Below are 25,721 nucleotides of genomic sequence, written 5' to 3'. Positions count from 1 at the left end.
TCTCCTGCCCCTTTGTTCAGGTGTGTTCTCATGGCGACTGGCCAAGGAGAAGCACCCCTCTGCACAGAAGTAAAATTGCTTTGCTAAGGATCCTTTGTTTGAGTGTTCAATTTCCTCAGGATTTTGAGCATTATTCTCAACAGCTGCCAGCCTGTAGTGGCAGAAGCTGACAATGAGTTCTTCATCCTTAATCTTTTTCCCCCCAGCTTACCCCTTGCAATTCCTTCCTGCCTAAAAGGAAATGAATTAGAACAGGTACAAGAATTCAAACTGCCAAACTGTGTTTGGCATCCAGAGCCAGAGTCTGGGATGTGCTCTCTCTCAGTCACTGCCCCAATAGGCTTCCAGATCAAACATAGGCCCTCCAGGCTCTCTGATATGTATAGCAGGCCATAGGGCCTTTCTACCTTTCCTGTCCCAGCTCCCAGACCTAGAGAGGAACCTCATCTCCTCCTCCCAGCCTACTAATTCACTTCATTCCTCCACTTGGACAACCCTCACTCTTACTCACTCATCTTGGGGCCTATTCTCTCTTATATCCCTGGTCAGGGCTGCAGCCTCTTCACTGGAAGTTCACCTTTCTCCACGGAAGAACTGACCACAACTGGTCTGAGTTGTGTGTCTCTTGTCCTGCCCCTTCTCCCAGCTGTGTAGAGCAAACTGGAATGAGCCGTGTTTTACTGGCTTGCTTGCTACTTGCAGATGATGCAGACTGCCCCTTACTGTGAGTGGGCATCAAATGCCTTGGGGGAAAGGCTTGGCTTTTCATGGAGCCAGTATGGGGTAAATCCTGCACTTTGTAAATAGACAAGGAACACAGAGAGGGGAGGACATTCAGGGGACCAATGAACAATATGAGGAGAGCAGTTTGGCTTGCAGAGAAGGCTGTGACTGGAGAGCTGTGGAAAGCCAGATTGGAGGGGCCTGTGGTAGGGGAGTGTTGGTGGCTGAGGTTTTGAGGTCAGGGTGAGGAGCTGCAGTGAGCCTCAACCCCCTCAGATCCAGCTGAGAGGGGGCTGTGTGCATTTGCCAGACATAATTCCACTTAATTCCCTGGGAGAACAGAGGCCCCTCCCAAACTGACTTCTCACAAGCAACTGGAGTAACCAAGCAAATGCACTTTGGCAGTTTGAATTCTGGTACCTGTTCTAAGCCATTTCCTTTGAAGCAGGAGGGGATTGCAGCATGGTGAATCCAATCCATTACACGCAAGAGCTCCTGCCTCCCGCAAACACTCCCACTCAGCATGTTACCCAGTCCTTACTGCGGCCAGCTTCTTCCAGTGAGCTTTCTCAGAGTAAGGGAACCTGCCCACAGCTGGAGCCTGTCCTTCCTTCACAGGGCCCATGAGGACTTGCTCTCAGACTTCAGTGATGCCCCAGGGCAGTGGCCCTCATTGTTTATCACAATTGCCCCTTCCATGGGCAGGACAAGAAGAGGCTTTCTCTGAATGCTGCTGGCCTTACCCAGCTATGCACAGAAGGACATCTCAGACCCCGGCTCTTCTGCTGTCTGCCTTTCAGACCTTGGCCAAAGTATTATCTACCAAGGCTATGGTTTTCTAATTCCTGCTTTTCTCTGTGGGTTGGTCTTATCTTCTCCCTTAGGGCAGAACCACACTTCTTGCAGCCCATGGCACTGAAATTTCCATGCATCACCTAAGCATGAACTAAAAGTATGTTTGCTAGCATCACTCACCAATGGGCAGGGTAGGGCTTATCAAGGGTTTAGCTTACAGCAAGGGGAGGAAGGAAGGCTTTGCATCCAGAAAACAAGCCCAGGGTGGCAGGCACATACATCTTGCTCTTATGCGAGCTTTGTCTTCTCTGCTGTATTCTGAGGTTGTAATTCTGAATAGGTGATAACGGTCAGCTCACTCTCCAGTGAGGTGGAACTTTGCTGAAGGGAACACTCCCATTCTCAGTTGGCCAGGGAAGAAGATGGCTCAAAGCATAAGCCAGATGTGTGTGAGTGGAAGGGAGAACTACTTCTCTTTGTTTTGTACTGAGCTTTGAGAACTCACAGTGTGCTTAGAGGTACCTCTAGTTTTCAGGGATGAAAAATTATATTAGAAACTAGGAAAGTGATGCACCTGCAGCAGGTCGCATGCTAATGACAGGCTCGCATCCTGCCTCTCATGCCAGGTTTTTGAATTTGCAGTCTTTCTTTTTAAAATTTAATTTAAGTTCTGGGATACATGTGCAGGACATGCAGTTTGTTACATAGGTAAACGTGTGCCGTGGTGGTTTGATGTCCCTATCAACCCATCACCTAGATATTAAGCGCCACAGGCAGTAGCTGTTTATACTAATGCTCTCCCTCCTCCCTGCCACCTGACAGGCACCAGTGTGTGATGTTCCCCTCCCTGTGTCCATGTGTTCTCATTATTCGGCTTCTACTTATAAATGAAAACATACAGTGTTTGGTTTTCTGTTCCTGCATTAGTTTGCTGAGGATAATGGTTTCCAGCTCTATCCGTGTCCCTGCAAAGGACATGATCTTGTTCCTTTTTATGGCCGCATAGTATTCCGTGGTGTATATATATGAACTACATTTTTTTAAGGGATTAGGTTTTAACATATGAATTTGGAGAGGACACAAACATTTAGTCTATAGCACTGACTGTCTTAAGGGAGTAAGAAGGAGATGACATACAAAAGTTATCTTTGAAGTCTTTAAGGGCAGGGTCTTAGTAGAGTAGTTAGGATGGGAAGGAGAGGTTTTGAACGTTGTCCTCCCAGTAAGGACCTATGGTTACCTGATATTATATGGGGCCCAGCAAGAAAGAATGAGTAAGGAGTCATCTGTGGAACCAGATAGCCTGTTTGAGTTCTAAGAGTACTGTTTTTACTTTTACTATTTATTGTCTTATATGGTATTTTCCACCTTTAGCAGATGAGCTGTTGTCTACAAAGCATCATTTAAAGAGGGAATGGGGCTGGGCACAGTGGCTCACACCTGTAATCCTAGCACTTTGGGAGGCCAAGGCGGGCGGATCACTTGAGGCCAGGAGTTTGAAACCAGCCTGGCCAACATGGTGAATCCCTGTCTCTACTAAAAATACAAAATATTAGCCAGGCATGGTAGTGCATGCCTGCAATCCCAGCTACTTGGGAGGCTGATGCAGGAGAATCACTTGAACCTGGGAGGTGGAGGTTGCAGTGAGCCAGTATTGCGCCACTGCACTCCTGCCTGGGTGACAGAGTGAGACCATCTCTCTCTCTCTCTCTCTCTCTCTATATATATATATATATATATGTAGAGGGAACAGGTTTGAGAAATAGTAGATAGACTCAGTGGACCATGGTAGATAAACTGGATAAGGAAGAGAAGGATAGGTCTGCCTCTCCCATTTGGCACATGGGCCGCCGGATGGATTATGGTGCCAGTCGCTGAGGTGGCAACATGGAAGGAGAAGGAATTATGTGCAGCAGCTGAAGAGTCCATTTTAGAGAAAAGATCAATGCGAGGTGCCAGAGATGTCTAGTGGGCAGTGGGATCGTCACATCTGATGCTTAGGAGACAGGTATGGGCTAGAGATGGAGATTTGAGTCTCCTGGATATACGTGCTTGATAGTGGAGGGCTTTGGCATGGATCTCATTACAAGAGGGCTACAGACACTCCCAGAGATGGAGAATCCTCTAAATAGGCTGCTAGATAGCCTTGTGGGGATCCCAGTATGCACATGTCTCAAGTTGAGTGTTTCTAAGCTTTCTCTATTTTCTTTTCTTTTTTTTATTTCCATAGGTTTTTGGGGAATGGGTGGTGTTTGGTTACATGAGTAAGTTCTTTAGTGGTGATTTGTGAGATTTTGGTGCACCCATCACCTGGGCACTATACACTGGACACAGTTTGGTCTTCTTAGTGTTTCCCTCTTGTCAACTGAATGAAATTACCCAAGCCTGGGCCTGTGTGTGCTATGATGACTTGGAGAAGGACCTGTGTCCCTTTGTGGACCAGAGCACTGCAGAGGATGTAGTACCCTTGGAGGCTGTCAGGGTGAGGGTGGCAGTAACAGCAGTGGGCCCAGCCAGAGATTGAGCTTAGCCACATGTCCCTGCTGAACCCCCCTTACAGGGACAGTGACCTGTCATTTAGAAGATCCTTTGTAATTCAGTTGCTAGTTTGGGGTTTTTCTGTTTGTTTGTTTAGTTTTTATTTTATTTTACATTATACTCTTTGGAGAAATGCATCCCTTGTTTATGCTTTCCTTTATTCTTTTTAATCCCTTGGCCCATCTTTTTCTGTTTCAAGCTGAAAAGATTGTCTTCCACAACACTTACTTGGTACATTTTCCCTTTTAATGTTGCAAGTCAGATTCTGTATTCATTATTTGTTCTGCTAGAATGAACCCAAAGTTCAGTATTTCACTATCCCTTTATGCAAAATTATTCCCCTTTGAAGAGAGCCACCAGAGATTTTCCTCGTGGGCTTTCACTATTGTTCCCCAGATGTGTTGCTGACTGGACTTCCAGCTTTTCTGTGTCTGAGGCTCCCCAGACTGAAGCATCAGCTCTCCAGCCCCCAAGGAGCCCTTCTTTGTCTGATCGCCTCATCCATGAGTGTGATCCCATGGCAGCTAATTACACCTTGCTCAGCAGCAATTCACACACCACCACCAGTTGGAAGAGTTTCTCCCACAGGCCAACCGATTTCGGTTCCTTTTACTTTCCCAGTAAGATGTCCTATTTAAAAGGAAAAGAAAGAGAGATGCAGCCACATAATTGAAACATTTCCTCTCTGTTCTTTGGGTTTTGAATAATTCTCCAGGTGCGTCAAATTGTCTGCACTGTTTCTTCCACCATCCCACAAACAGATCCTTCATTAGGAAGGAAGGGTGGTAGCTTTTGGAGAAGCGCTTCTCAAACTCGAACATGCACATGAGTCAGTAGGGGGGATCTTGGTAAAATGCAGATCCTGATTTAACAAGTCTAGGGTAGGTCTGGCTGCTTCCATCAACTTCACTTTGACTAAGACCATGCAGAAAATACTTACTAGACACCTGAGTGTGTCTAACACTTTTGTGTTGAAAAGACAGTGGCAGAAAGACAGCATCTAATCATCATTAGATTAGCAGCAACTACTTTAATGCTGGCTAGATTCGTTACTCTTAGTTATTGGCATTGTGAGAGACACTGAAATTGAATGCATGTTACCTGGTGGGAAATATTTTTTTTTGGAGTGAATTAGTTAACCCTTTAGTGAAGGCCTACTGTGTGCTAAAGGCTGGGGATACGGGTAGGATCTACCAGGACTCCGAGTGTAGAAGGAGATGATAGAAATGCTGAGGATAAAGTCTGCACTGGAAGGACTGTGGGAAGTCAAAGGGGATACTTAACCTTGAACCAGGCAGGAGCCCCAGGGAGATATTCGTGGAGCTAAATCTAGAAAAATACTGGGCTTTAGCACAGAGAGGAGGGGGGTATTCCAGACTAGAAAACAGGTGTTAGGTGGAAAGGAGCACCATGTGGCTGCAGTAGGGGGAAGAAGACGGGACTGGTCAACTGAGGACCAGGTCATGGAGGGAGGGCCTCCTTCTGTATCATCCTGAGGACAGGGGAGCTGCAGAGGCTTTCCTGCCTCCATGTGGTTAAGAGTATCTTAGGGAAGAAGGACTCTTCGGCAAACCACATAGATGGTGGCTAGAATGCAGAGACTCATGGGAGAGAGACCAGCAGATTATTTCTGAGTGCACTTTCAGGTGGAGCACTCCCCCAAAAGTACTAAAAGTCATGTATTTGTTTATTCCAAACTCAAGTTAAAGTGGGCATGAAGGTTAGATTTGCAGGCAAATCTCGTGAGATTCCATAGGCAAAGGGACAAAGATGGCAGTTGGCATGTCTGGGGCTGAAGAAGACCCTGCTACGCCTTGTCAAGTGTATGTCCCAGTTCCCTCTGCAGCTGTCACCTGCTACCACCCTACCGAGGAGATAAACACCCAGTCCCCAGGGGTCAGCTGGTCACCTTGCACCTTCCAAAAGTCAGATGGGTTATTAAATAAACTGAGGATCTGGCTTACATTTTACTATGTGAAAGGCATTGATTTCAAATCAGAGGGTGATAAGCCCAAGAAGGTGTCCAGATTTGCTTGGAAAGTGGGCCCAGGGCATTGCCAGAAAGACAGAGTAAAGAAGGATTCTTGCCCTCAGTTCTGTCTTTTACTGTCCTGCCAGGGTGTCTGAGGTTCCACCATTGCAGTGTCAACCTTTTATTTTAATAGATAATCTCCCCTGAAAAATGAAAATACCTCCTGCAGGAATCAGGTGTTAAGCCAGGAGTCAGCAAAGTGTAGCCTATAGGCCAAATCTGGTTGACTATCTGTTTTTGTACAACTGTGAACTAAGAGATGGTTTTTACATTTTAAATTGTTGAAAATAAGAAAAATAATATTTCATAGCACGTTAAAATTATACGAAGTTTTATGCTTAGTGCGTGTAGATAAAGATTTATTGGAACACGGCCACACTCATTAGTTCACATAGTGCCTATGGTTACCCTACAACAGCACAGTCGAGTCGTTTCAATAGATTATGTGGCCCTCAAATCCTAAATATTTGCTATTTGGTTGTTTACAGAAAAAGTTTTCTGATCCCTGCATGAAGCTCTTGTTGTCCATTGATGCCTTAGCAGGGAGTGGGTGATTAGCAGGGAGTGGGTGATTGGACGCCTTAGCAGGGAGTGGGTGATTAGTGGGTGATTAGATGCATAGCAAAGCCTTGAAAGAATGAGAGATCAAATGGACATGTTTAGACAGAGGCAAAGAAGTGTAAAAGTCCAAAGCAAAGTTCACTACACAAAGGGCAGGAACATCCTGTGAGATAAGCAATTCTAGCCCATTTAATAGATAAGGAGAACTTAGAGAGATTGACTGTCTTGCCCAAAATCTCATAGCGGTAAATGGTAAACACGGAATTCAAATTCATATCAGCCTATTCCAGAGGGCATCTTACTGTGTCAGAGGAAAGAGGATAGAAAAAGGGGGTTGATAATTTCCAAATGGAGATGTTATGAGCTTTATAAAAGGGTATATCAGAAAACATTTTAGCAGAGAGACACAGCCTGTATGTCCTTAAGCAATGTATTTAACTTTTCAATTACCTTATCTATAAGATGGTGATGAGACTTACCTGGAAAGGGTAGCTGGAGTTCAATGGGACCATGTCTACATAGCACCTAAGAGGCACCACAACTCTCATTTCCTTGATTGAAGCAGGTCTAGGGAACCATTGCCTTGAAGTTATAATTTGTTCAAAAATAAACCCAGGCTTGAAGACTGTCCATCTTTCAGATACTATTTGCCTGAAACTAAAGTTACCTCTGATTATCTCATGGGCCAGAGAAACACAAAGTGGGCCTGAGACTTGGGTGTCAAGCTTCAAACCCAAAGATGCTGGGCCCAAGTGTAGCTCCTCACACCAGGGCAGGAAGACTCTACCTTTTCCTTAAAGAGAATTCAGCATGAAAAATTACCCATATACCCTCCCATTCAATAGGACAGCACTGACTTTTTGAGCTTCATACCAGAGGGCTCAGCTTCTTCCTCCACCATCACACTCTCTTTCCTATCCTTTTGAATCTCTCCTCTTTAGCAATAACCTCTCTTCTCCCTGTCCCCATTTTTGACTTGCCTCTCCTTCCCCTTAATTTCTTCTACATTCTTCCTCTGGTTCCTTCTGCTCCTCTTCCCTTTTCTAAGCATATGCCCTGAACCCCACACAGGTGTAGGTGATGGGGGAATGGGGTCAGGTGCAAACCAGTGGAGATGGAGCTAGGTATGGAGAGAGAAGGGCTGAACCCAACCCTTAGCTGGGTCATAATCTAGCCACAGGCTTTGCTTAAGCTATTTCTCTGGCTGAGCTTTGGTTCCCTAACTGTAAATTAAGAATCATAATCCTTGGCCAAGCTATTTTGTAAGATTGTTAAGACCAAAAGAGATTCTAGCGTAGAAATACTTCACAAAATTTAAATCCCTATGCAAATGAATGCTATGATTAAATTGGGAAAATAGACACCATCATGCAAATGAACACACACACACACACACACGAGTACACATATTTAAATCCATAGAATTGAGTAAGGCCGTGTGGCTTAAGCATCATGTCCTGGATTTTTGTACTTAAGATTGGGATCAAAGGGAGACAGTGGGGTGGGGTAGAAAGTGTACAGTCCTGGGGGTCGGTCCAGGAACTCAGATTTCAGTCTCAGCTAGGCCCTAGCTCACTCTGCAACCTTGGGAAAGTCACTGCTGTTCAGCTTTGGCTTCCTTAAACGTAAGTGCCTTCTTATGACAACCAGCTGCAAGGCTGCCAGTGGAGAGCCTTGCACAGAACCACACACGATGGGGCTCAGAGAACAGCAGCACTTCTTAGTTCCCTTTATCTCCATTTAAAAAATCACAATGGAGTATTTTTTCCTCAAATAATTGGAAAAATCATTACTGAGGCCTGAATTCCACTGACTGCAGCAGCGTGACCCCAGGGCGGGTGCCCCGGGGTTTGCAGCTGCTAAAGGGATTGCTCAGATCTGCCTGGCAAGCAGCTGAGCTTCTGGCGGAGGGCCTCGTGGGGGCACTTCTCCGTGAATAATGACCTGTTTTGACATCACTGACATAGCCGATCATTAAGGTGCAACAAATGGCTCTGTACAGGATGCTGATTTACCTACTCAGTGGTATCTTAATGTGCTTAAAGAGCTGCCAGATAAAAGTGTCCATGCTCAAGTCTGCTTTGATCTAACTCTCCTGTGGATAAGCCTGGAGGGTAATGAGCCTTGGAGGTTTTCTAGGGCCAATAACTTCAGCCCTGAGGGGAAGAGGGTGTGGGCAGACTGCACTCATCCCAAACACTACTCAATAATAATAATAGTAAGAATCGTTACCACTCACTGAGCACTTACTATTTGCCAAGCCTTATCTAAGGGCATTCATTGCATACACGTGGTCATTTATTCTTCACTGAACCCTGAAAACTGTTATTTTCCCATTTTACAGATGAGAACACTGAAATTAATACACCCGCCACACAGCTAGTAATATTGAGGCCAGCTCCATCTGTCTGCAGACATAGAGATCCTGCCCAATTTCCTAAAATGCATCTCAAAGGAAAGGAGAACACTGCCATCTTTTGAGGCCATTGGGGGAAAGTTCTGAAGTTAGAACTCTTCCCCCATGTTAAAAAGAAAATATGTCATTGGATAGTAAGGCAGACTTGAGAGAGGACCATGGCTTGTGGATGGTGGAGGTGGGAGGGAAGGGGTATCGCTCTTGTCACCCAGGCCCACCCCTGGGACCTGTCTTCATTCAGGATAACAAGATCATTCATCATTCAACTTTAGATGACCTCTCAGGGACACAAGGGGAAAAGCCTTGCCCAAGGTTATGCAGAGAGGTGGAACCAACCACAGCTAGAATCAGGCCTCCTGACTCAGAGCCCCACATGCTACCTCATCTCCCCATGGACCTGGGTCTGCCCCTGAGCTGCACAGTCTGCCTACTCCCTCTTCCACTGACAGTTCTTTGAAATTTTGCAGTGGGCTAGAATGTCTCCCTGCAGGCAGTCAGCAGAGGATACAGCTTCAGAGTGCAGGCTCCAAAGCCAGAAAGACCCAGGTTCAGATCCAGTTCCATTTGACTCAAGGACATTGGATAAGTCAGTTAACCTCTCAGAACCCTCAGATGTGGCATCTGCAAAATGAGGTTAATAGCAGTACCTATCGCAGAGGGTTGTCACAAGGCAGGACTGTGCCTGGCAGGTAGGAATGCCTAAATTAATTCTAGCAATGAGGAAAGTGAAGGCAGAGGAGAGCAAGTAGAAGTGACTAAGGTGCTTTTGGGAGTCTGGCCAGCCTCTCAGCATTATTTGCTGGCTGTGTGACCTTAGGCAGGTCATTTGATATCTCAGCCTCAATTGTCTCCATGGTAAAATGACCCTGCTAATCCCTTCCTCAGATGGATGCTCTGCAGGTTGATAACATGTGTAAGAGGCTCAGCAAAGTGCCTGTTAAATGGCGGCTTCCTTCCTGCTCTCTGCACTACCCAGTGGAGGGCAGCCCCAGCCAGCCTGGGCACCTATGCTGCCATCTGCACACAAGCCATACTTGGATTCTCATAATGTGTGTGACCACAGAAAGTGCCCCTCCTCTTCCTGCCACAGTTGTCCTCATCTCTAAAGTGGGGAGAACAGTGCCGCCTTCTCCCCACGTCTACCTCCCAGAGATCCTGGTGGAGGGAGGAACTGGATGGAGAGCCACGAGCTGGCCGAGGTTGGCCTCAAGAGCTGTGGATTCACACTGTTAAGTGTGGTGTGACCCATGAAGTACCAACCCCGGGGCTTGGAGCATTGACCCCACCCTAACCATGCAGAGGGACACTGTGGTCCTGGCCCAACTGAGCTTCCACTCTACTCAAGAAACTTCTCCCAGGGCCTACTCTGCACCCGGCCAGCCCCTGGGAACCATGAGCTGGAGCAGTGGTGAGGTGAGGACAGGCAGGTGAGCAGTCCATTCCAATACAGGGCAGTCAGGGCACTGACAAGCAAAGCCCAGGGTCTATGAGAACAGAGTTAAGGTACAGTGGCCAGGCTTGAGAAAGCTTCCCCAAGAAGGTGGCACCTAGGCTGCAGTCTGAAGGATGAATGCATCAGCCAGATGCCTAAGGGGTTGGGGAAGGGGCCAGTGATGGGAAGGAACAGGGAACAGCATCCGCAGGAGAGCTTGCTGCTTAACTGCTGCACCTCCGGGGCAGTTCCGTCCACTCTTCTATCAACGTTGTGGCTGTATGACTGACAGGAGACAGGCATTTGTGTTGCAGAGAATGGTTTTGGGAAAAGGTAAGTGATCGGATAGATGGAATAGTGTGTTTTGTTTTCCTGTTTGTTTTCTTTTCCTTTTTTTATCTTGAATATATTTTTGTATCTTTTCAAAAAAATTTTTTTAATTATTTTTAACACTTTTGTGGGTACATAGTAGGTGTATATATTTATGGGGCTCATGAGACGTTTTGATATAGGAATGCAAACTGAAATGAGCATATCATGGAGAATGGAGTATCCATCCCCTCATATGCATTTATCCTTTGAGTTTCAGTCAATCAAATTATATTCTTTAAGTTATTTTAAAATATACAGTTAAGTTATTGTCTATAGTCACCTTCTGCTGTCAGAAAGTAGGTCTTACTAATTCTTTGTATTTTTTATATCCGTTAACCATCCCCACCTCCCCCTACCAACCCCCACCACCCTTCTCAGCCTTTGGTAACCATCCTTCTACTCTCTATGAGTTCAATTGATTTGATTTTTAGATCCCACAAATAAGTGAGAATATGCAATGTTTGTCTTTCTGTGCTTGACTTATTTCACTTAACATAATGATCTCCAGTTCCATCCATGCTGTTGCAAATAACCGGACCTCATTCTCTTTTATGGGTGAATAGTACTCCGTCGTGTATATGTACCACATTTGCTGTATCCATTTATCTGTTAATGGACACTTAGATTACTTCCAAATCTTAATTATTGTAGACAGTGCTGCAACAAACATAGGTGTGCAGATATCTCTTCAATACACTTGATTTCCTTTCTTTGGGGTATGTACCTAGCAATGGGATTGCTGGATTAAATGGTAGCTACTTTTTTAGTTTTTTGAAGAATCTCAAAACCATTCTCCATAGTAGTTGTATTAATTTACATTCCCACCAACAGTGTACAAGGGTTCCCTTTTCTCCACATCCTCACCAGCATTTGTTATTGCCTGTCTTTTGGATATGGGCCGTTTTAACTGGGGTGACATGATATCTCATTGCAGCTCTGATTTGCGTTTCTCTGATGATCAGTGATGTTGAGCACCTTTTCATATGCCTGTTTGCCATTTGTAGGTCTTCTTTTAAGAAATGTCTATTCAAATATTTTGCCCATCCTTTGATTGAATTCCTAGAATTTTTTTCCTGCAGAGTTGTTTGAATTCCTCATATCGTCTGGTCATTAATCCCTTGTCAGAGGGGGTAGTTCACATAGATCTTCTTCCATTCTATGGGTTGTCTCTTCACTTTGTTGATTGTTTCCTTTGCTGTGCAGAAGCTTTTTAACTTGATGTGATCCAATTTGTCCATGTTTACCTTGGTTCCTGTGCTTGTGGGGTGTTGCTCAAGAAATCTTTGCCCAGACTAATCAGTGTCCTAGAGATTTTCCCCAATGTTTTCTTGTAGCTGTTTTCATAGTTTGAGGTCTTATATTTAAGTCTTTAATTCATTTTGATTTGATTTTTGTATGTGGTGAGAGATGGGGTCTAATTTCATTCTTCTGTGTATGCATATCCAGTTTTCCCAGCACCACTTAATGAAGAGACTGTCTTTTCCACAGTATATGTTTTTGAAACTTTTGTCAAAAATAAGTTCACTGTAGATGTGTTACTGTTGGTTTTTATTAGAGATGTGGTGAGGTTTCCAATGCAGACCGTGAAGTAAGTAGATCGAACTGTCTAGAGAGATTCTGTGAGGCAGTGGACATAATAACCAGAGTTCACCTGGCAAAGGCACAAGGTAGGTCTCCTCGGGGAGAGCCCCTTCTCCCCACCTTCCATGGATCCCAGCCAATCTGGGCCCCTGTGGCCCGGGTGTTCCCTGGTCAGGTGAAGAGGGCCAGTCCTGGCCACATGAGCAGCAGGCATGGACAGTGGGTCCCCGGCAGGAGTGGAAGCCCAGGGAGACCTGTGTGGGGAATGTGCAGAACCTGTCTGGGGCCTCTAAAAACTAATGCATTCTGAGGAGGACTCATTTCTGATGAGTTCTTGGTTGGTGGAGGTTGGTATTTGGAGTAAAATGTGAACTCACTTTCAGCCACAGTTTAAGACAAGTATTATTATTTGGTTACTCTTGTTTTAGCAACAAGGCTCTGCTGGTGGACAGTGCTGAGAAAGCTGTGTTCCCTCTCTGCATTCCCCAGTGCCAGTGTCTGTCTCTAGCCTGAGACTCTGCATCTCTGGTTGCAGCAGCCATCCTCACACAGGCTGAACCAGGCAGGCAAGGAGCAGGGACCTTCTACCTGCTGGGAAGTTTTTGTTTTTTTATGGTTTTTTTGTTTTGTTTTTTTGTTTTTTGTTTTTTTTTTTTTTTGAGACGGAGTCTCGCACTGTCGCCCAGGCTGGAGTGCAGTGGTACAATCTCAGCTCACTGCAAGGTCCACCTCCCAGGTTCACGCCATTCTCCTGCCTCAGCCTCCAGAATAGCTGGGACTACAGGCGCCCGCCACCACACCCAGCTAATTTTTTGTATTTTTAGTAGAGACGGGGTTTCATCATGTTAGCCGGGATGGTCTCGATCTCCTGACCTCGCGATCCGCCTGCCTCAGCCTCCCAAAATGCTGGGATGACAGGCATGAGTCACCGAGCCCGGCCGGGAGGTTTGGTTAATGACAGCCTCACACATGCTGAATCTTCCACCCTTGGTGAGCTTCTAGGGAAATTCAGCCCTTTTCTCAGGCTCTAGATCCAGAAGAAAATATTATAATAACACTATGTCATCCCTTCTCAAATTCCAAGGCTTTTGCTCCTCAGGTTCTCAGCCTCCTTGGGTTTCTAACAACCTCATCACCAAAGGCCAACAAAGCACTCCATGTCTAATGCATGGGTGGGGCTCACACTTGACAACGGGAGCCCTCTGTGACAACAGAAAGAGGCTGGCTGGCTGGCTGCCCAGGCGGGCACCCCCAGGCTGGGAAGAAGGATGTTTCTCAGGCAAGATTTATGAGCTCTGTTAAGAGAACCTGAGGTAGTAAGTGGCAATTGGGCTGCCATGATATTTTTAATGTAATTTTAAAAAATTATAATTTTTTATCCTCATATGAAAATGATTTTAAAAAGAATAAACTCAATAAAAATTTCCCGTAGTTCAATTAAGGCAGTATTGTCAATATTACATTGTTTTCTCCTTTCAATACGTAGTCATTTGAACATTATGTTCTTTTTCCACTTAATCTTATGTTGTATTTATTCCCCCACATCATAGAACCTCACTGACCCCCTCAGTGGCTGCATAACGTCGCCTTCTACAGGCGTATCCAAATGTGCTTGGCTGTGTCCTTTTAGTTAGATAGGGCCGTGTGATTATCATATGTCAGCATGCGTCCGTTGTTCTTTCTAACGCAATGGCAATTAGTACAAAAGTCTTTGAATTTTGTCTACCTTTCTCAGGAGTCTATTTACTGGGCCAAAGTCTATGGTCATTTTGAAAACTGAGATACATTTTGTCAAGCATCTTGCTAACCATTTGTGACTGTGTACACTCCTAGCCCTGTCAGAGAGCCACCTCTCCCACCCTCACACATGGGGAATCGAGGGCGTCAGCGTATTCAACAGACTCTGGAGATTTAGACTGTATTTCCTGCAGAAGTGAGAATTTGATTTCAGCTTGAGACTCTTGTTCAGTGAAATGGGAAATCCTGCACTCTAGTACCACCTAGGACAATGGTCCTTTCATTAAAAAAAAAAAAAAAAAAAAAAAAGCTTTGAAGCTGTGTGCAATTGATAGCTTGAAAAGAGATTTATATAACTAGAATATGAAAAAGTATACATAAGCCATCTTTTCAAAAAGATTGAAAAATATGTTCATGAAAAGCTATACCCTTCAATTGTGAATGTTTTTCAAAGCCATGTAAGTAAAGATTCTTAAAGAACCACTGCTCCATCTTTACACTAATAATACATTTGTCAAGAGATTAAAAAAAATTGCCTGGAAGATGCTCATGTTTATTGTACATAAGAGAGAAGCATTTCTATACATCCAAGAGAAAGTACCCTGGTTGGCTGAATTCATTGATCTTGGAAGGATTGTCTTTCAGAAGGGCTGCTTTGAAGTGCCTGGTTTCTGTACCTTTCCAGCATCAGTTCTGCTGGATGTGTTTCTGTTTGGGAGCTGAGAAGGGTGTGAGCTGAGGGTCTTTACGGTTGAAGGGACTGGGAGAAAGCTGCAGCCGAGCCTTGGGTGGGTCCAGGCTTCTGAACACCACATAGTTCACTTCAACTTTGGCTGCTGACCCATGGCCCCCCAGACAGCCAGGGTAAAAGGAAAGGAGGGCTTGGCACAGGCTCTAAAGAGGTGGTACCCAACACTAGCAAGATCAGAGACTTGGTGGGTAATGGAGGCACTCATGCTGGCATGAGGGAACCACACAGAATAGGATAGTTTCCTCTCACAGCATGGGGAAGGCCAAAGGCTGCCAGGAATGGAATGTGGTGTCTCAGAGGCCTGAGCCAGCCATCTCTCCGATGCAGTCTGCTCAGCAAGCTGTCTTTACACACTCCCCTTAACTAGTGGCACCAGTTCTCCTGGCTGGCAGTGAGAGGCCAGGGAGGAGGGCCTGACATAAGCCTGGGTTTCAGCGAGGGGCTGCCTGCAGTTTCCCAGTTGCTACTAGGATAAGGCCCCAAAGTCTCTGCCAGCATGCATGACTCTGAGGTCTGCCAGATAGATGTGAAGCTTTTCTTAGGTCACAGAGTCAGTCATCACGGTGTTGATTTGGGGCAAAGTTATATCTCTTCTGTCATCAGGAAACTGGAAAGAACTTCATGAGCAAGACAAAATTTGAGAACAGATTTCTAGTTCTTTCATTTGACATTTATTGAGAATGTCTAGGAGACTAAAAAGGTTAAAAATATACGGAACAATTGAAGCCAGTTTTAAGTGCAGTTTCAGCATTCACATTTGTCCACAGACATTTCAATTCAGGTGGGTGGGGGGTGTGCACACATACACAGCACACACATGTGCACCTGCAAACACACACACGTGCACGCACACACACACATGCACACACACACACACAGCAGCCATGTCTCAAATCCTTCCCATTTTAATGCCTGGCAGCCTATCCTTTGGCAGCTGGTTGGGGCTAAGAAGGTGATTGATAAGTAAGGTGTACCATCCTACGTGGGAATTGGAGTGTGCATGTCTATATGTCTGGGTGTGTATGTGTATGTGTGTTCTGATTTTCATACATCTGCTCACTCATTCCATAGATATTTGTTGGGCAACTTTTATGTGCCAGGCATTGAACAGTGATGTACAAGTCATGCTCCTGAGTGGGAACGGGACACAAAGGAATAATTAAATTCTCAGGGAGAGTGGAGGCTGGGGTGGAGACTGGGGGGACTCATCAAGGTGAGGCCAATACCAATAAGGGCTCCTTTACAAAGTCACCTGTGAGGTGGGACCTGGATGAAGAGAAGGACCAGCCCTAGGAAGGGCAGGGACCGAGTACACAGGCAGAGGAACAGCAACAGTCACAGCCTTGAGGCTTCACTCAGGATATGGCACAGAGATATGTATCCTTCCCCGGCTTTCCTTTTGTAGTTAATTATCTCTTCTTAGTAGGAATTAAAAGGTAATAAAATACTCTTGTGAAAATAAAATATAGTAAATGAAAAAGGGTCAGTAATAAAGAAAAAGAGGGGATTCCTTATATTTGTAATTGAGTTCAGAGAATTCGTGTTTTGTTTCTTTTTAAATGGTACCTGTGTGTAATTGTTTTTAATTGGAGAAGCAAAAGCCGTGTAATTTAATGCTCAAAAATGTGTGCACCTATTATGTGTCAGATACAGGGCTAAGTGGTTTGCATTTATTATCTCACAGAAACCCTATAAACAACTCTAAAATAGGTAATGATATCATGAATGTTTGCATGACTATACATAGAGGAAAAAATGGCTTGCTAACAGTACACGATACCAAGTGGCAGAGCTGGAATTCACACCCAGATCTGACTCCAAAGCCCTGATTCCTAGCAGTTATGCTCTGTGGACTCCTTTGAGGGCAATTAATTAATGTCCCCATTCTACAGAAGAAGAAAATGAGGCTCAGAAAGATTAAAGAATATGCCCAAGGTTGCTCAGCTGGTAAGGCAGGGCCAGCTGCATAATTTGCGGGTCCCAGTATAAAATGGAAACAAGGGGCCCGTTGTTTAAAATTATTAAGAAAGTTAAGACAGCCACAGCAGAGCGTTAAACCAAGATGGGGCCCTTCTGAGCATGAAACTGGTTGTAGAGCCAGGGTTGAAGGTCCAGCCTCCCTGACTCCTCACCACCCCCACCTCCTTCCAGCTGAATTTCCAACCTGATGGTTGTAGACCCATAATAGCAGTTGATGAAATGTAAAAAGAATATGAATTCCTAAAAGCAAGAAGCAAGACATTCTTTTCTGGTTTTGACTTAGAAGTTGTCCAGCCTGGCGCAAGTGCTGGCTCTGCACCAACTGGCTGTGCGACCTTCAGTAAGTGACTCCCTCTCTCCCCAGTCTAGTTTCCTCCCCCGTAAAGGAGGATAACATTCTCTCACAGAAGTTTTGGTACCTGCTAGGTACCAGGAAGATCCAGGAATAGTCCTTTCCTTGTCTCTCCTGAGAGCAGGATTTGTGACAAGGAACCAAAATTTGGAAGCCTAATAAAATAGCACATGTTTCTTAACCACTCATTGCATGTTAGGCACTCTGCTAAGCATTTCACATTTATCATCTTACTTAGTCATCACAACATCCCCATGAGATGTTGTTATGCTGTTTTCCCACTTTGCAGATGAGAAAATTGAGGCTGAGAGAGGTTAAGTAACTGCCCAAGGTGCAGCAGCTGGTAAGCAGAGAAGGCAGGATCTGGAGCCAGGCGTCTGACCCCTCACTTTCAGCCTCTGTATTCTACTGTCTAAGTGACACCTTGGCCCTACCCACCAATAGGTCCTGAGGAACTCATCCCTAGAGGCCACGCAGAGAGAGGAGAGAAGGCGAATCTCAGAAGTCGGCTTCTGTCACTCCCTTCCACAAAGGCCTTGAAGAGTCTGTTTCTGATGCTCTAAATAACCCACTCCCTGGCCCAGCACCCAAGGTCCTTGTCATCTGGCTCCAGAGCACCTCACCCTACACCAGGGCCCCATGAAGCCCTCCTGAGCCTCACATATGTCTGCACTTTCTGAGACATGGCAGCTGATGGGTGGTACACTCAGAAGTAGAAGTACTATTCATATCATTTCCATCTGAATGGCACCACTTGAACCTGGAGCTGTACTGACATGGGGCCCTGATGAAGACATCCTGGAGTTCTCTTCTAGTCCAGCGTTCCCCTCATTCTGCAATGCTATATTAACCATGCCTTTTATTTTCTAGTATATATTCTGATGTTTTGACATCTGGGGGCCTTACTGACCCTGGAGGGACTGCCCCTCTGGGGTTCAGCTGATTCTCAGAGATCCTAAACATCTCACCCTCTCACTTTTCATATGCACTCTAACCAATCTGGAGCCCACACCCCTACACACCCCTTTTTGTGGCTCTTACACTCTGGGACACCATTCACCTGCCTTAATCACCCCAGGGTCAGGTACCAGACAACTATGTCCAAGAGCTGGCTGGAATTATTCAAACTAGCGAATCTTGAAATGCTTGCCCTGCCTTATCTGTTCCTTCCCATGGAAGCCACAGTAAAGCCTTGTGCCCACAGTTTCTTGCCGTCCTTCTGCCTCCTGGCTGACACTGGTACTCCTCTGACCCCTCCCCTGCCTGTGGTGTGGTGTATCCCTGAATCTGAATCTGTCCAGTTGCAGGGTTAACACTCTTAAATTTAACTCAATAGAATTGAACTAAACTTCAGTGAATTGAAGTTAATTCCCTCTGGTGTGGCCCTGTCAGCGGTGACACCTGCATGGATTGATCGAGGGGTGGCTATCAGGAGTATTCTGCTGTTCTCGAAATGAACACCAGGACAAACCCAGCTGCTGAATGATGAGTCCGAAGCAGTCTGGATACTTCACACCCTCACTAAACATCCTATGTATGGCTCCTTACTGGTCCTGGGATTAAATCCAAACCTCTTACCCAGCATTCATCATCTGACCTTCATTTACCTCTCCAGCCCATCTCTGCTTCCTGACCCACCCCCAATTCAGATGCACTGGATGGTCATTGGAAATGACAGCACTCATTGCTGAGCAAAGCTACCCTCCTAGCTTCTTCCAGTAGGAGGGGAAGACCCTTGGTGCCCAAATCAAAGCCACCCATCCCTCAGAGAAGGTCCTAAAAGATGGCAGATAGTGAATGCTTGCAGATCTGGCTGCAGTGTCAGCTTCCTGGACAATCCCTGTTCTGGGGTACACCATTCTCATCCCTCTCACTCCCCAGTATCCCAATATCCAGCCACTCACTTTGTGTAAATCCAGCAATTTCCTAGAAATCCTGATGCTTCTCCAGCCATTGGAAGATGAGACCAGGAAGAACTGGAGGCTCCTGTGTGTGCACATTTAAGGAAGGAAGTGTGTGTTTGTCACACCTACCTCTTTGCCTTTTATTATTCTGCATCGTTTCTGACCACAGAATTGGAACAATGGACTGAACGTCTTAGATTACAACAGCCCCAAAGCCTATGCTTTCCAGAAGTCTCTTAGATTAGTTTTATTCTCCCTGTAGGCATCTAATATGAAACTTCCAAGTGGTTAATGTTCTCCTGATAAGAAAACATAAGTTACCCAAATGTAGAGGTAGTTATAATAAAATCGTCATCTTTCTAAGTTCTTAATCCACAAAGAAGGGGTTTAAATCCCATTAGCTTTTTCAGGAATACTTACAGGGTAATTTAGGCCCAATTATTAAAACAGCAGGCAGGCTGTTCCCTTTCTCTTCACTTAAGAAAAAAATTGAACCACAATTCATAAAGTAGTCTCTAGGCCCTTTATAAACTAAAAAGATTTTGTTTCCAAGCAGGACTGCTCAGAGAAGTTTGAGACACTCGTGAACCAGTGGGTGGGATATTCCCATACCGAGCCTTCATGGGAAGGTCCCTGTGTTAGGCCCTTAGCCTGGCATATCTCGTGCTACCATAAGTCCATGAGGGAATATAATTTTCCCCAATCTGCAGATGAAGCAATGGAGGCTATAAGATAACAGCAGCTTTGCTAGATTCACATGACTCGCATTTGGCAGAGTTGAGATTCCAGCCTGGATTTCTGCAGTCTTCAGTGTCAAAGCAAGCCTCCAGCCCCCATAAGCTGCCCTCAAGGTCAGACACTGATAAAACTGACAATACTTCTTGATCTTTTGCCAACATTGGGATTATCACTATTTTATTTTTAAATATCAGCATAAATTGAACGTTCAGCATGAATCTGTAAAAATTATAGTTGTCTCGGTTCTGGCAAATCCTCAGAATAGTGGAGGAGTTTTGTAAAAAAGCTATGTGGCCTGTAATTCTAGTACTTTGGAAGGCTGATGTGGGTGGATCGCCTAAGGTCAGGAGTTCGAGACCAGCCTGGCCAACATGGTGAAATCCTGTCTTTACTAAAAATACAAAAATTGGCTGGGTGTGGTGGCGGGTACCTGTAGTCCCAGGAACTAGGGAGGCTGAGGCAGGGGAATTGCTTGAACCCAGGAGGCGGAGGTTGCAGTGGACTGAGATTGCGCCATTGCACTCTAGCCTGGGTGACAAGAGCAAAACTCCATCTCAAAAAAAAAAAAAAAAAATGCTACATGGCCTTGGGCAAGTCACACCAATTCTTAGGCATGGTTTTATCATTTGTGCAATTAAAATAACACTCCCCCACTGGGTCCCTGAAAGGATTAAGTGAAAGGATAGGTATAAAAGTGCTTGGCACCTTGTCAGTGCTTAGTCCTTGATTTCCTCTTATGTCTTGCAATAAATGTTATTGAATAAATGGTAATTTACCAATAATATATCTATTGGACATGGTCCTTGTGTTCGGTACTGAAATGACTCTGCATGTAATGCCCCCAAAATCCAAGGTGGTAGACACAGACTTTATACAAGATGAAACCGAGGCTCACGGAGCATAAGTGATTTGCCCAAAGTTACACAGTAAGTGGTAAGCATGGGGTTTAAACTCAAGTACGCTGAATGAAACATCTATACCTTTAAGAACCATGCTATCCTACCCTCCAAGAGATGAGGAGGGACAGACATTTCTTTGGTAAAGGCTGAACTTGATGACTTGCCTTTTGCTCTCTTAACCCCACCCCAACTCCTTCTTGGAAAACGGAAGATGTTTATGTGAGTGTCTCACTCTCTCAAGGACACTGTGCTCAGAAAGCTTCATCGATTTCTTTTACTATATGGTTCCAATTTTGCCTGCTCCTCATAAACCCTCAAAAACAAGCCTCTTGAGGTCACCAAAGCAACTGGCAATTGTGATGTTCCTAAAACTCTTTTATACCTGATTTCTCCCTGGTGGCCAGAGAGGGCCCTGCTCTGTCAGCTAGGGGGTGAGCGAGAGGGTGAAGACCCTACAGGATTGTGCTTCCTGGCTTTGCCCTTCACGATTTACTTGCTTGTTTATTTGAACTCCTTTTTAAAAAGATTTGAGGTGGAATTTCTCATCATAGATAACCACCAAAATATCTAGATGAGAAAGTGATGCCTGCAGCCTTTGCTGAATAAAGGCAATCAATGAGGAGGGTGTCTTGGGTTTCTCCAGAGAAAAGGCCTCCAGAGACCATGACCAGAGGGGAGGTATTGTGGGAGGGCTCTCCTACACTAGCAGAAACAGGAGAACCTCAAGACTGGTGCCTCGGGATGTACACCAAGCTCCCGCTCCCAGCACAAAACTGCTTTCTCCATTCTCAATTGACAGAAAGGGAGTTTATGGAGGGTTTGGGGAGAGAGGAGAGATGGATGGTTCTATATAGAGAAGGGATAGATGGTTCAGCAGGAGTGAAGATACAGGCAGGTGGGGTCGGTACCAGAGAAGCTGCAAACAAGCCATGGATTCTGTCTGCTGCTCAAGAAGTGCTACCAAGGCAGCAATCAAGGTTAGATGTCTAGGGCTGCCCAGATCCACCCAGCAAATATTTCCTATCAAAAGATAGCCTGTAGGATTCTGTCACAGTTTCTACCACTAGTGAGCATCTACTCTGTGCCAGGCACTGACTAGCACGATGGGGCCTCAGAGGCACCATGAAGCTTGGAGTCTAATGCTGCAGTCTAATGTTGAAAATACTGTAGAAGCATGGAGGAGAGAGGGCATCCACCTAGACTGGAGAAATCCCGGAAGGCCACATGGAGGAGGTGGCAAGAGGGATAGTGATAGAAAGGGAACCCCAAGTAGAAGAAACAGCAGAAATACACAGTGGCACAAAGCATTTTGTACCTAGGACACTACACAGCTGGCTATGTGTGTGGAGGGCTTCCTATGGCACTATGACTTTAGATACACCAGACAAAAAGCCACCTTTTGCTCCGGTGGTTTGTCCTTAAGATTGCACTTGAGGCTTTTGGAGCATGGGCTGCAGCAACTTCGTGATCTCATCCTCTGGGAGGGGATGGGCTAATCCAGATACAGCTCCTAAAGACAGTGAGGAAAATAACGTAGAAGTAGGGATATTCTCCTTTACAATTAGTCACTCTCACCCAAACATACTCTTGTTGTAAGTACCCTAGGGATGAATCTCACAACCGTAATGTGCGCTCTCTACTTGTGACACACTCTGAGAAAACCCCATAACCGGCAGCTGGTGACCATGGGAGCTCAGAGCTAAACTCAGATTGCAAAGGTACCTGAAATGTGTCAAAGTTGTGATGCAGGAGGGCGGATTGTCTCCTTACTTGCCAGGGAACAACACTGATCAGTCCCTACTGCATGCTGTGCACACATTTTCACACTCAGTCCTTACCTCAATACTATTAGGTCAGTGATATGATCCCCATTTTCTTGATGAGATGCCTGAGGCTTGGAGATCTTCAGTAACCTGCTCAAGAACTTCCTGACCTTACAAAGCCAAGCCAAGATTGTTGCTGCATCTGCTTCACACATGCTTCCCTGAGGCTTTCCCCAATGCATTTGTCCTTGATATTCAGGCCTCAGCTCAGAGGTTAAGTCTCAAGCTAAAGGAGCCCCTCTCTATCACTGGCTTTTCCTTTCATAGCACTTACTCCTTTCTGTTAGAGCAGCACAGCCTTATTCATCACCTGCCTCTCTCCCTAGGCTCCCGAGTTGTTCACTGCTGTACCCTTTGTACTCCAAGCAGAGCCTGGCACATAGAAACAAACCCTGAACAAATGGTTGCTCAGTGAACAAAGCCATCTGGCTAGCCCCAAAGCCCAGTCTCTTCCAAGATACTGGTATCACCATGGTGGCACCAGTGGCCCACTGGGAACTGAGTAGCCTTCTGGTAACTGCAGCCTGATACCAAGTCCCACAGTGCAGGACTTTCTGAGTTTCTCATGGGTTAGGTCAGGTAACTTTATAGATTTTTATTTCTACTTCAGCAAAGGGATATCAGCTAGCAATGTTCTATGTGACAAACATTTGGGATTAGTAAACTAATAGCACCCATAACTCACATTGCTTGATGACTCAGAATCACTCTTCTGCACATAAGTCTGGCTGAGGATGGCTGCACAGCCGTCTCAGACACATGTCCTTGCAGAGCGTGGGATGCCCGCCGTGGTAGGCAAACACACGTCGTCAGTCACTGGGAGCCTGCCTTGAGTCCGCTCTGACTTTCAGGTGCTGCTGTTATTGTATCAGTCAATTCCTGTGTACACTCACTTGTAGAGTTTGTATGTGTTGATTGCTGTGTTCTTGCATCGTGCCATTTTAATTGTGATTTTGTTCGTCTCTAATGCTTTATCATAATTTTTTCACTAAAAAGCAGTGACAAGACCATGAGACCTACTTCAGTGACTCACAGTTCTGAGTGTTTGAGAGTCCTTTCACCCTACCTTGTGACCTCATGAGATCCTTGAACAACCATGCTTTCTTTTGTTTTATAACAAGGCACGTGCCTTCGTAAAAATTACCATGTGAGGCAAAGTTGAAAAATGGCATGAGAGGCACAACACTCAAAAATGTCATCAGTGGCACATTAGAAAAAAGGAGAAAGAGAAAACATTAGCACAATATGCACAAGTACTTCAATAAGTATGGCACCTCGCCTTGAGATCTGACATTTGCCTGTGAAATGAATGTAAGAAGGGTTGCCTCCCCAAGATACTGAAATAATCTGTACAACAAGCCCCCACGACACAAATTTACCTGTATAACCTGCACATGTACACCTAAACCTAAAATAAAAGTTAAAAAATAAATTTTGAGATACTAAAAAAAAAGGTTTGGGGATGGTGGGGGTTGCCTCTGGTGTGTTGTTATGAAGTCCTCGAAGGAGTATCTGGGAAATGAATGAAAAGTTGTAACTGCAGGCATGGACAGGTGTGGCTCATAACACATGGTGAACTGAGTAGCTGGTATACGTTTGAGGGTATGACTGTGTGCGTGTGCGCTCATGTGAGTGTGCGTGTGACTGTGCATATTTTGTGTATTCCTAAGTGGCTCAGTGCAGCTGGGTGCAGTTTTCTGTGTTTGCCTAGTATTTCTCCGGGAGGAAACCCTGCATAAGCAAATGTAAAACTGCCATTATTCTCAAACTGTTCTCTAATATCTAATATATGTGTTGGGGCAAATAATTCGTCGGAACAAATTCACATTTCTAAAAGAAATGTTCCAGGAGAACTGACTGCACCTGATTCACTTTTCCTCCTTTCCTTGTTTGTTCAGACTGGACCAAGAGGATTGAGTACCAGCCTGGCTCCGGGAGCATGCCCCTGTTCCCCAGCATCCACCTGGAGACGTGCGATGGAGCCGTGTCTTCCCTCCAGATAGTCGCAGAGCTACAGACTAATTACATTGGGAAGGGCTGTGACCGGGAGACCTACTCTGAGAAATCCCTTCAGAAGTTATGTGGTAGGTTTTTCCCTTTTGGGATTTTAAAAATCAATTGCTTTTAAATGATGTATACCAAAAAAGCATATCTTATTGTCTTAGGCAAGAATCAGCCCTGCCTTCCTGTACTGATATATGTAACTCCTGGATGGATTTTAAGTTTACTTATGGCAGAAGGGTTGGAAGGCCCAGCTTTTGGCACTAGACTCCTGAATCAGGCTCCATTTATTAGTTATGTGGCCTTGGGCACGTGACATGGAAAAGCAAAGCCTTTGCTCTTCTTTGGTAAAACAGGGATTAAATGGCACAATACTTTCAAGAGTATCTAGGGCAGGGCCCAAAGAAACGTGAGTTCCTTTCTGCCCCACTGGTTTAGAAAGAGCTATCAGACCAGACCCAGTATGAAGAGTTAGTAGTGTCAGTCACCTGGAAAGAGTTTGGTCTCCTCCCCAAAGCGCCAGCTATATAATTTGTGGGGCCCAATGCAAATGAAAATTTGGGGCTCTTGTTCAAAAATTAACAACAGTTTTACAACAGAGACAGCAAAGCATTAAACCAAGTATACACAACTAAGCATTGGGCCCTATATGACTACTCAGGTTGTTACTGACAAAGCTGTTCTTGCCAAAGATGGAGTCTTTCCCTATTCAGTATCACAAAGCCAATACACAAAACCAAAAGTGAGTGTTAAGCAGTGCAGGCTTTATTCAGTGGCTGTGGAATTGAGAAGCAGGAGCATGGCTCACAATCAACTCCACAAGTGAGGGTGAGGGGCTTAAGATACAGGATTTCTCTAATGAAGGAGTTGACATTAAAGAAAAGGGAAGAATATTCATGTCTTTTCCAGAAATGGATGGTGAATCTCCTGGAACCAGTAGTACCGCCTCCGTTTTAGTCCTTTTACGGCTTCTTCCAGTCAGTGTCATGGCAATTGTCAACTGTCATGGTGCTGGAGGGAGTATCATTTAGCATGGAAATAAGATTATCATGAAGACTGAGGTCTTTTTGAAGTCCTTTAGTCGAC

The 25,721-nt window shown here is 45.2% G+C and overlaps 1 protein-coding gene across 1 annotated transcript in view; it reads left to right on the top strand.

Annotated features, from left to right (window-relative positions):
* CLSTN2 (calsyntenin 2) overlaps positions 1-25,721 on the top strand; it is a 643,984-nt gene that overhangs the window by 503,479 nt on the left and 114,784 nt on the right. Inside the window, exon 6 of the mRNA XM_032143419.2 lies at positions 24,533-24,718. Within this exon, the coding sequence (XP_031999310.1) occupies positions 24,533-24,718 (186 nt within the window). The remainder of the gene's footprint in view (positions 1-24,532; positions 24,719-25,721) is intronic.

The sequence above is a fragment of the Hylobates moloch genome, unplaced genomic scaffold (assembly GCF_009828535.3).
Source record: "Hylobates moloch isolate HMO894 unplaced genomic scaffold, HMol_V3 SCAFFOLD_22, whole genome shotgun sequence".
NCBI lineage: Eukaryota > Metazoa > Chordata > Mammalia > Primates > Hylobatidae > Hylobates > Hylobates moloch.
The sequence above is the reverse complement of the archived record's forward strand: the minus strand, read 5'-3'. Positions and strand labels throughout refer to the sequence as shown.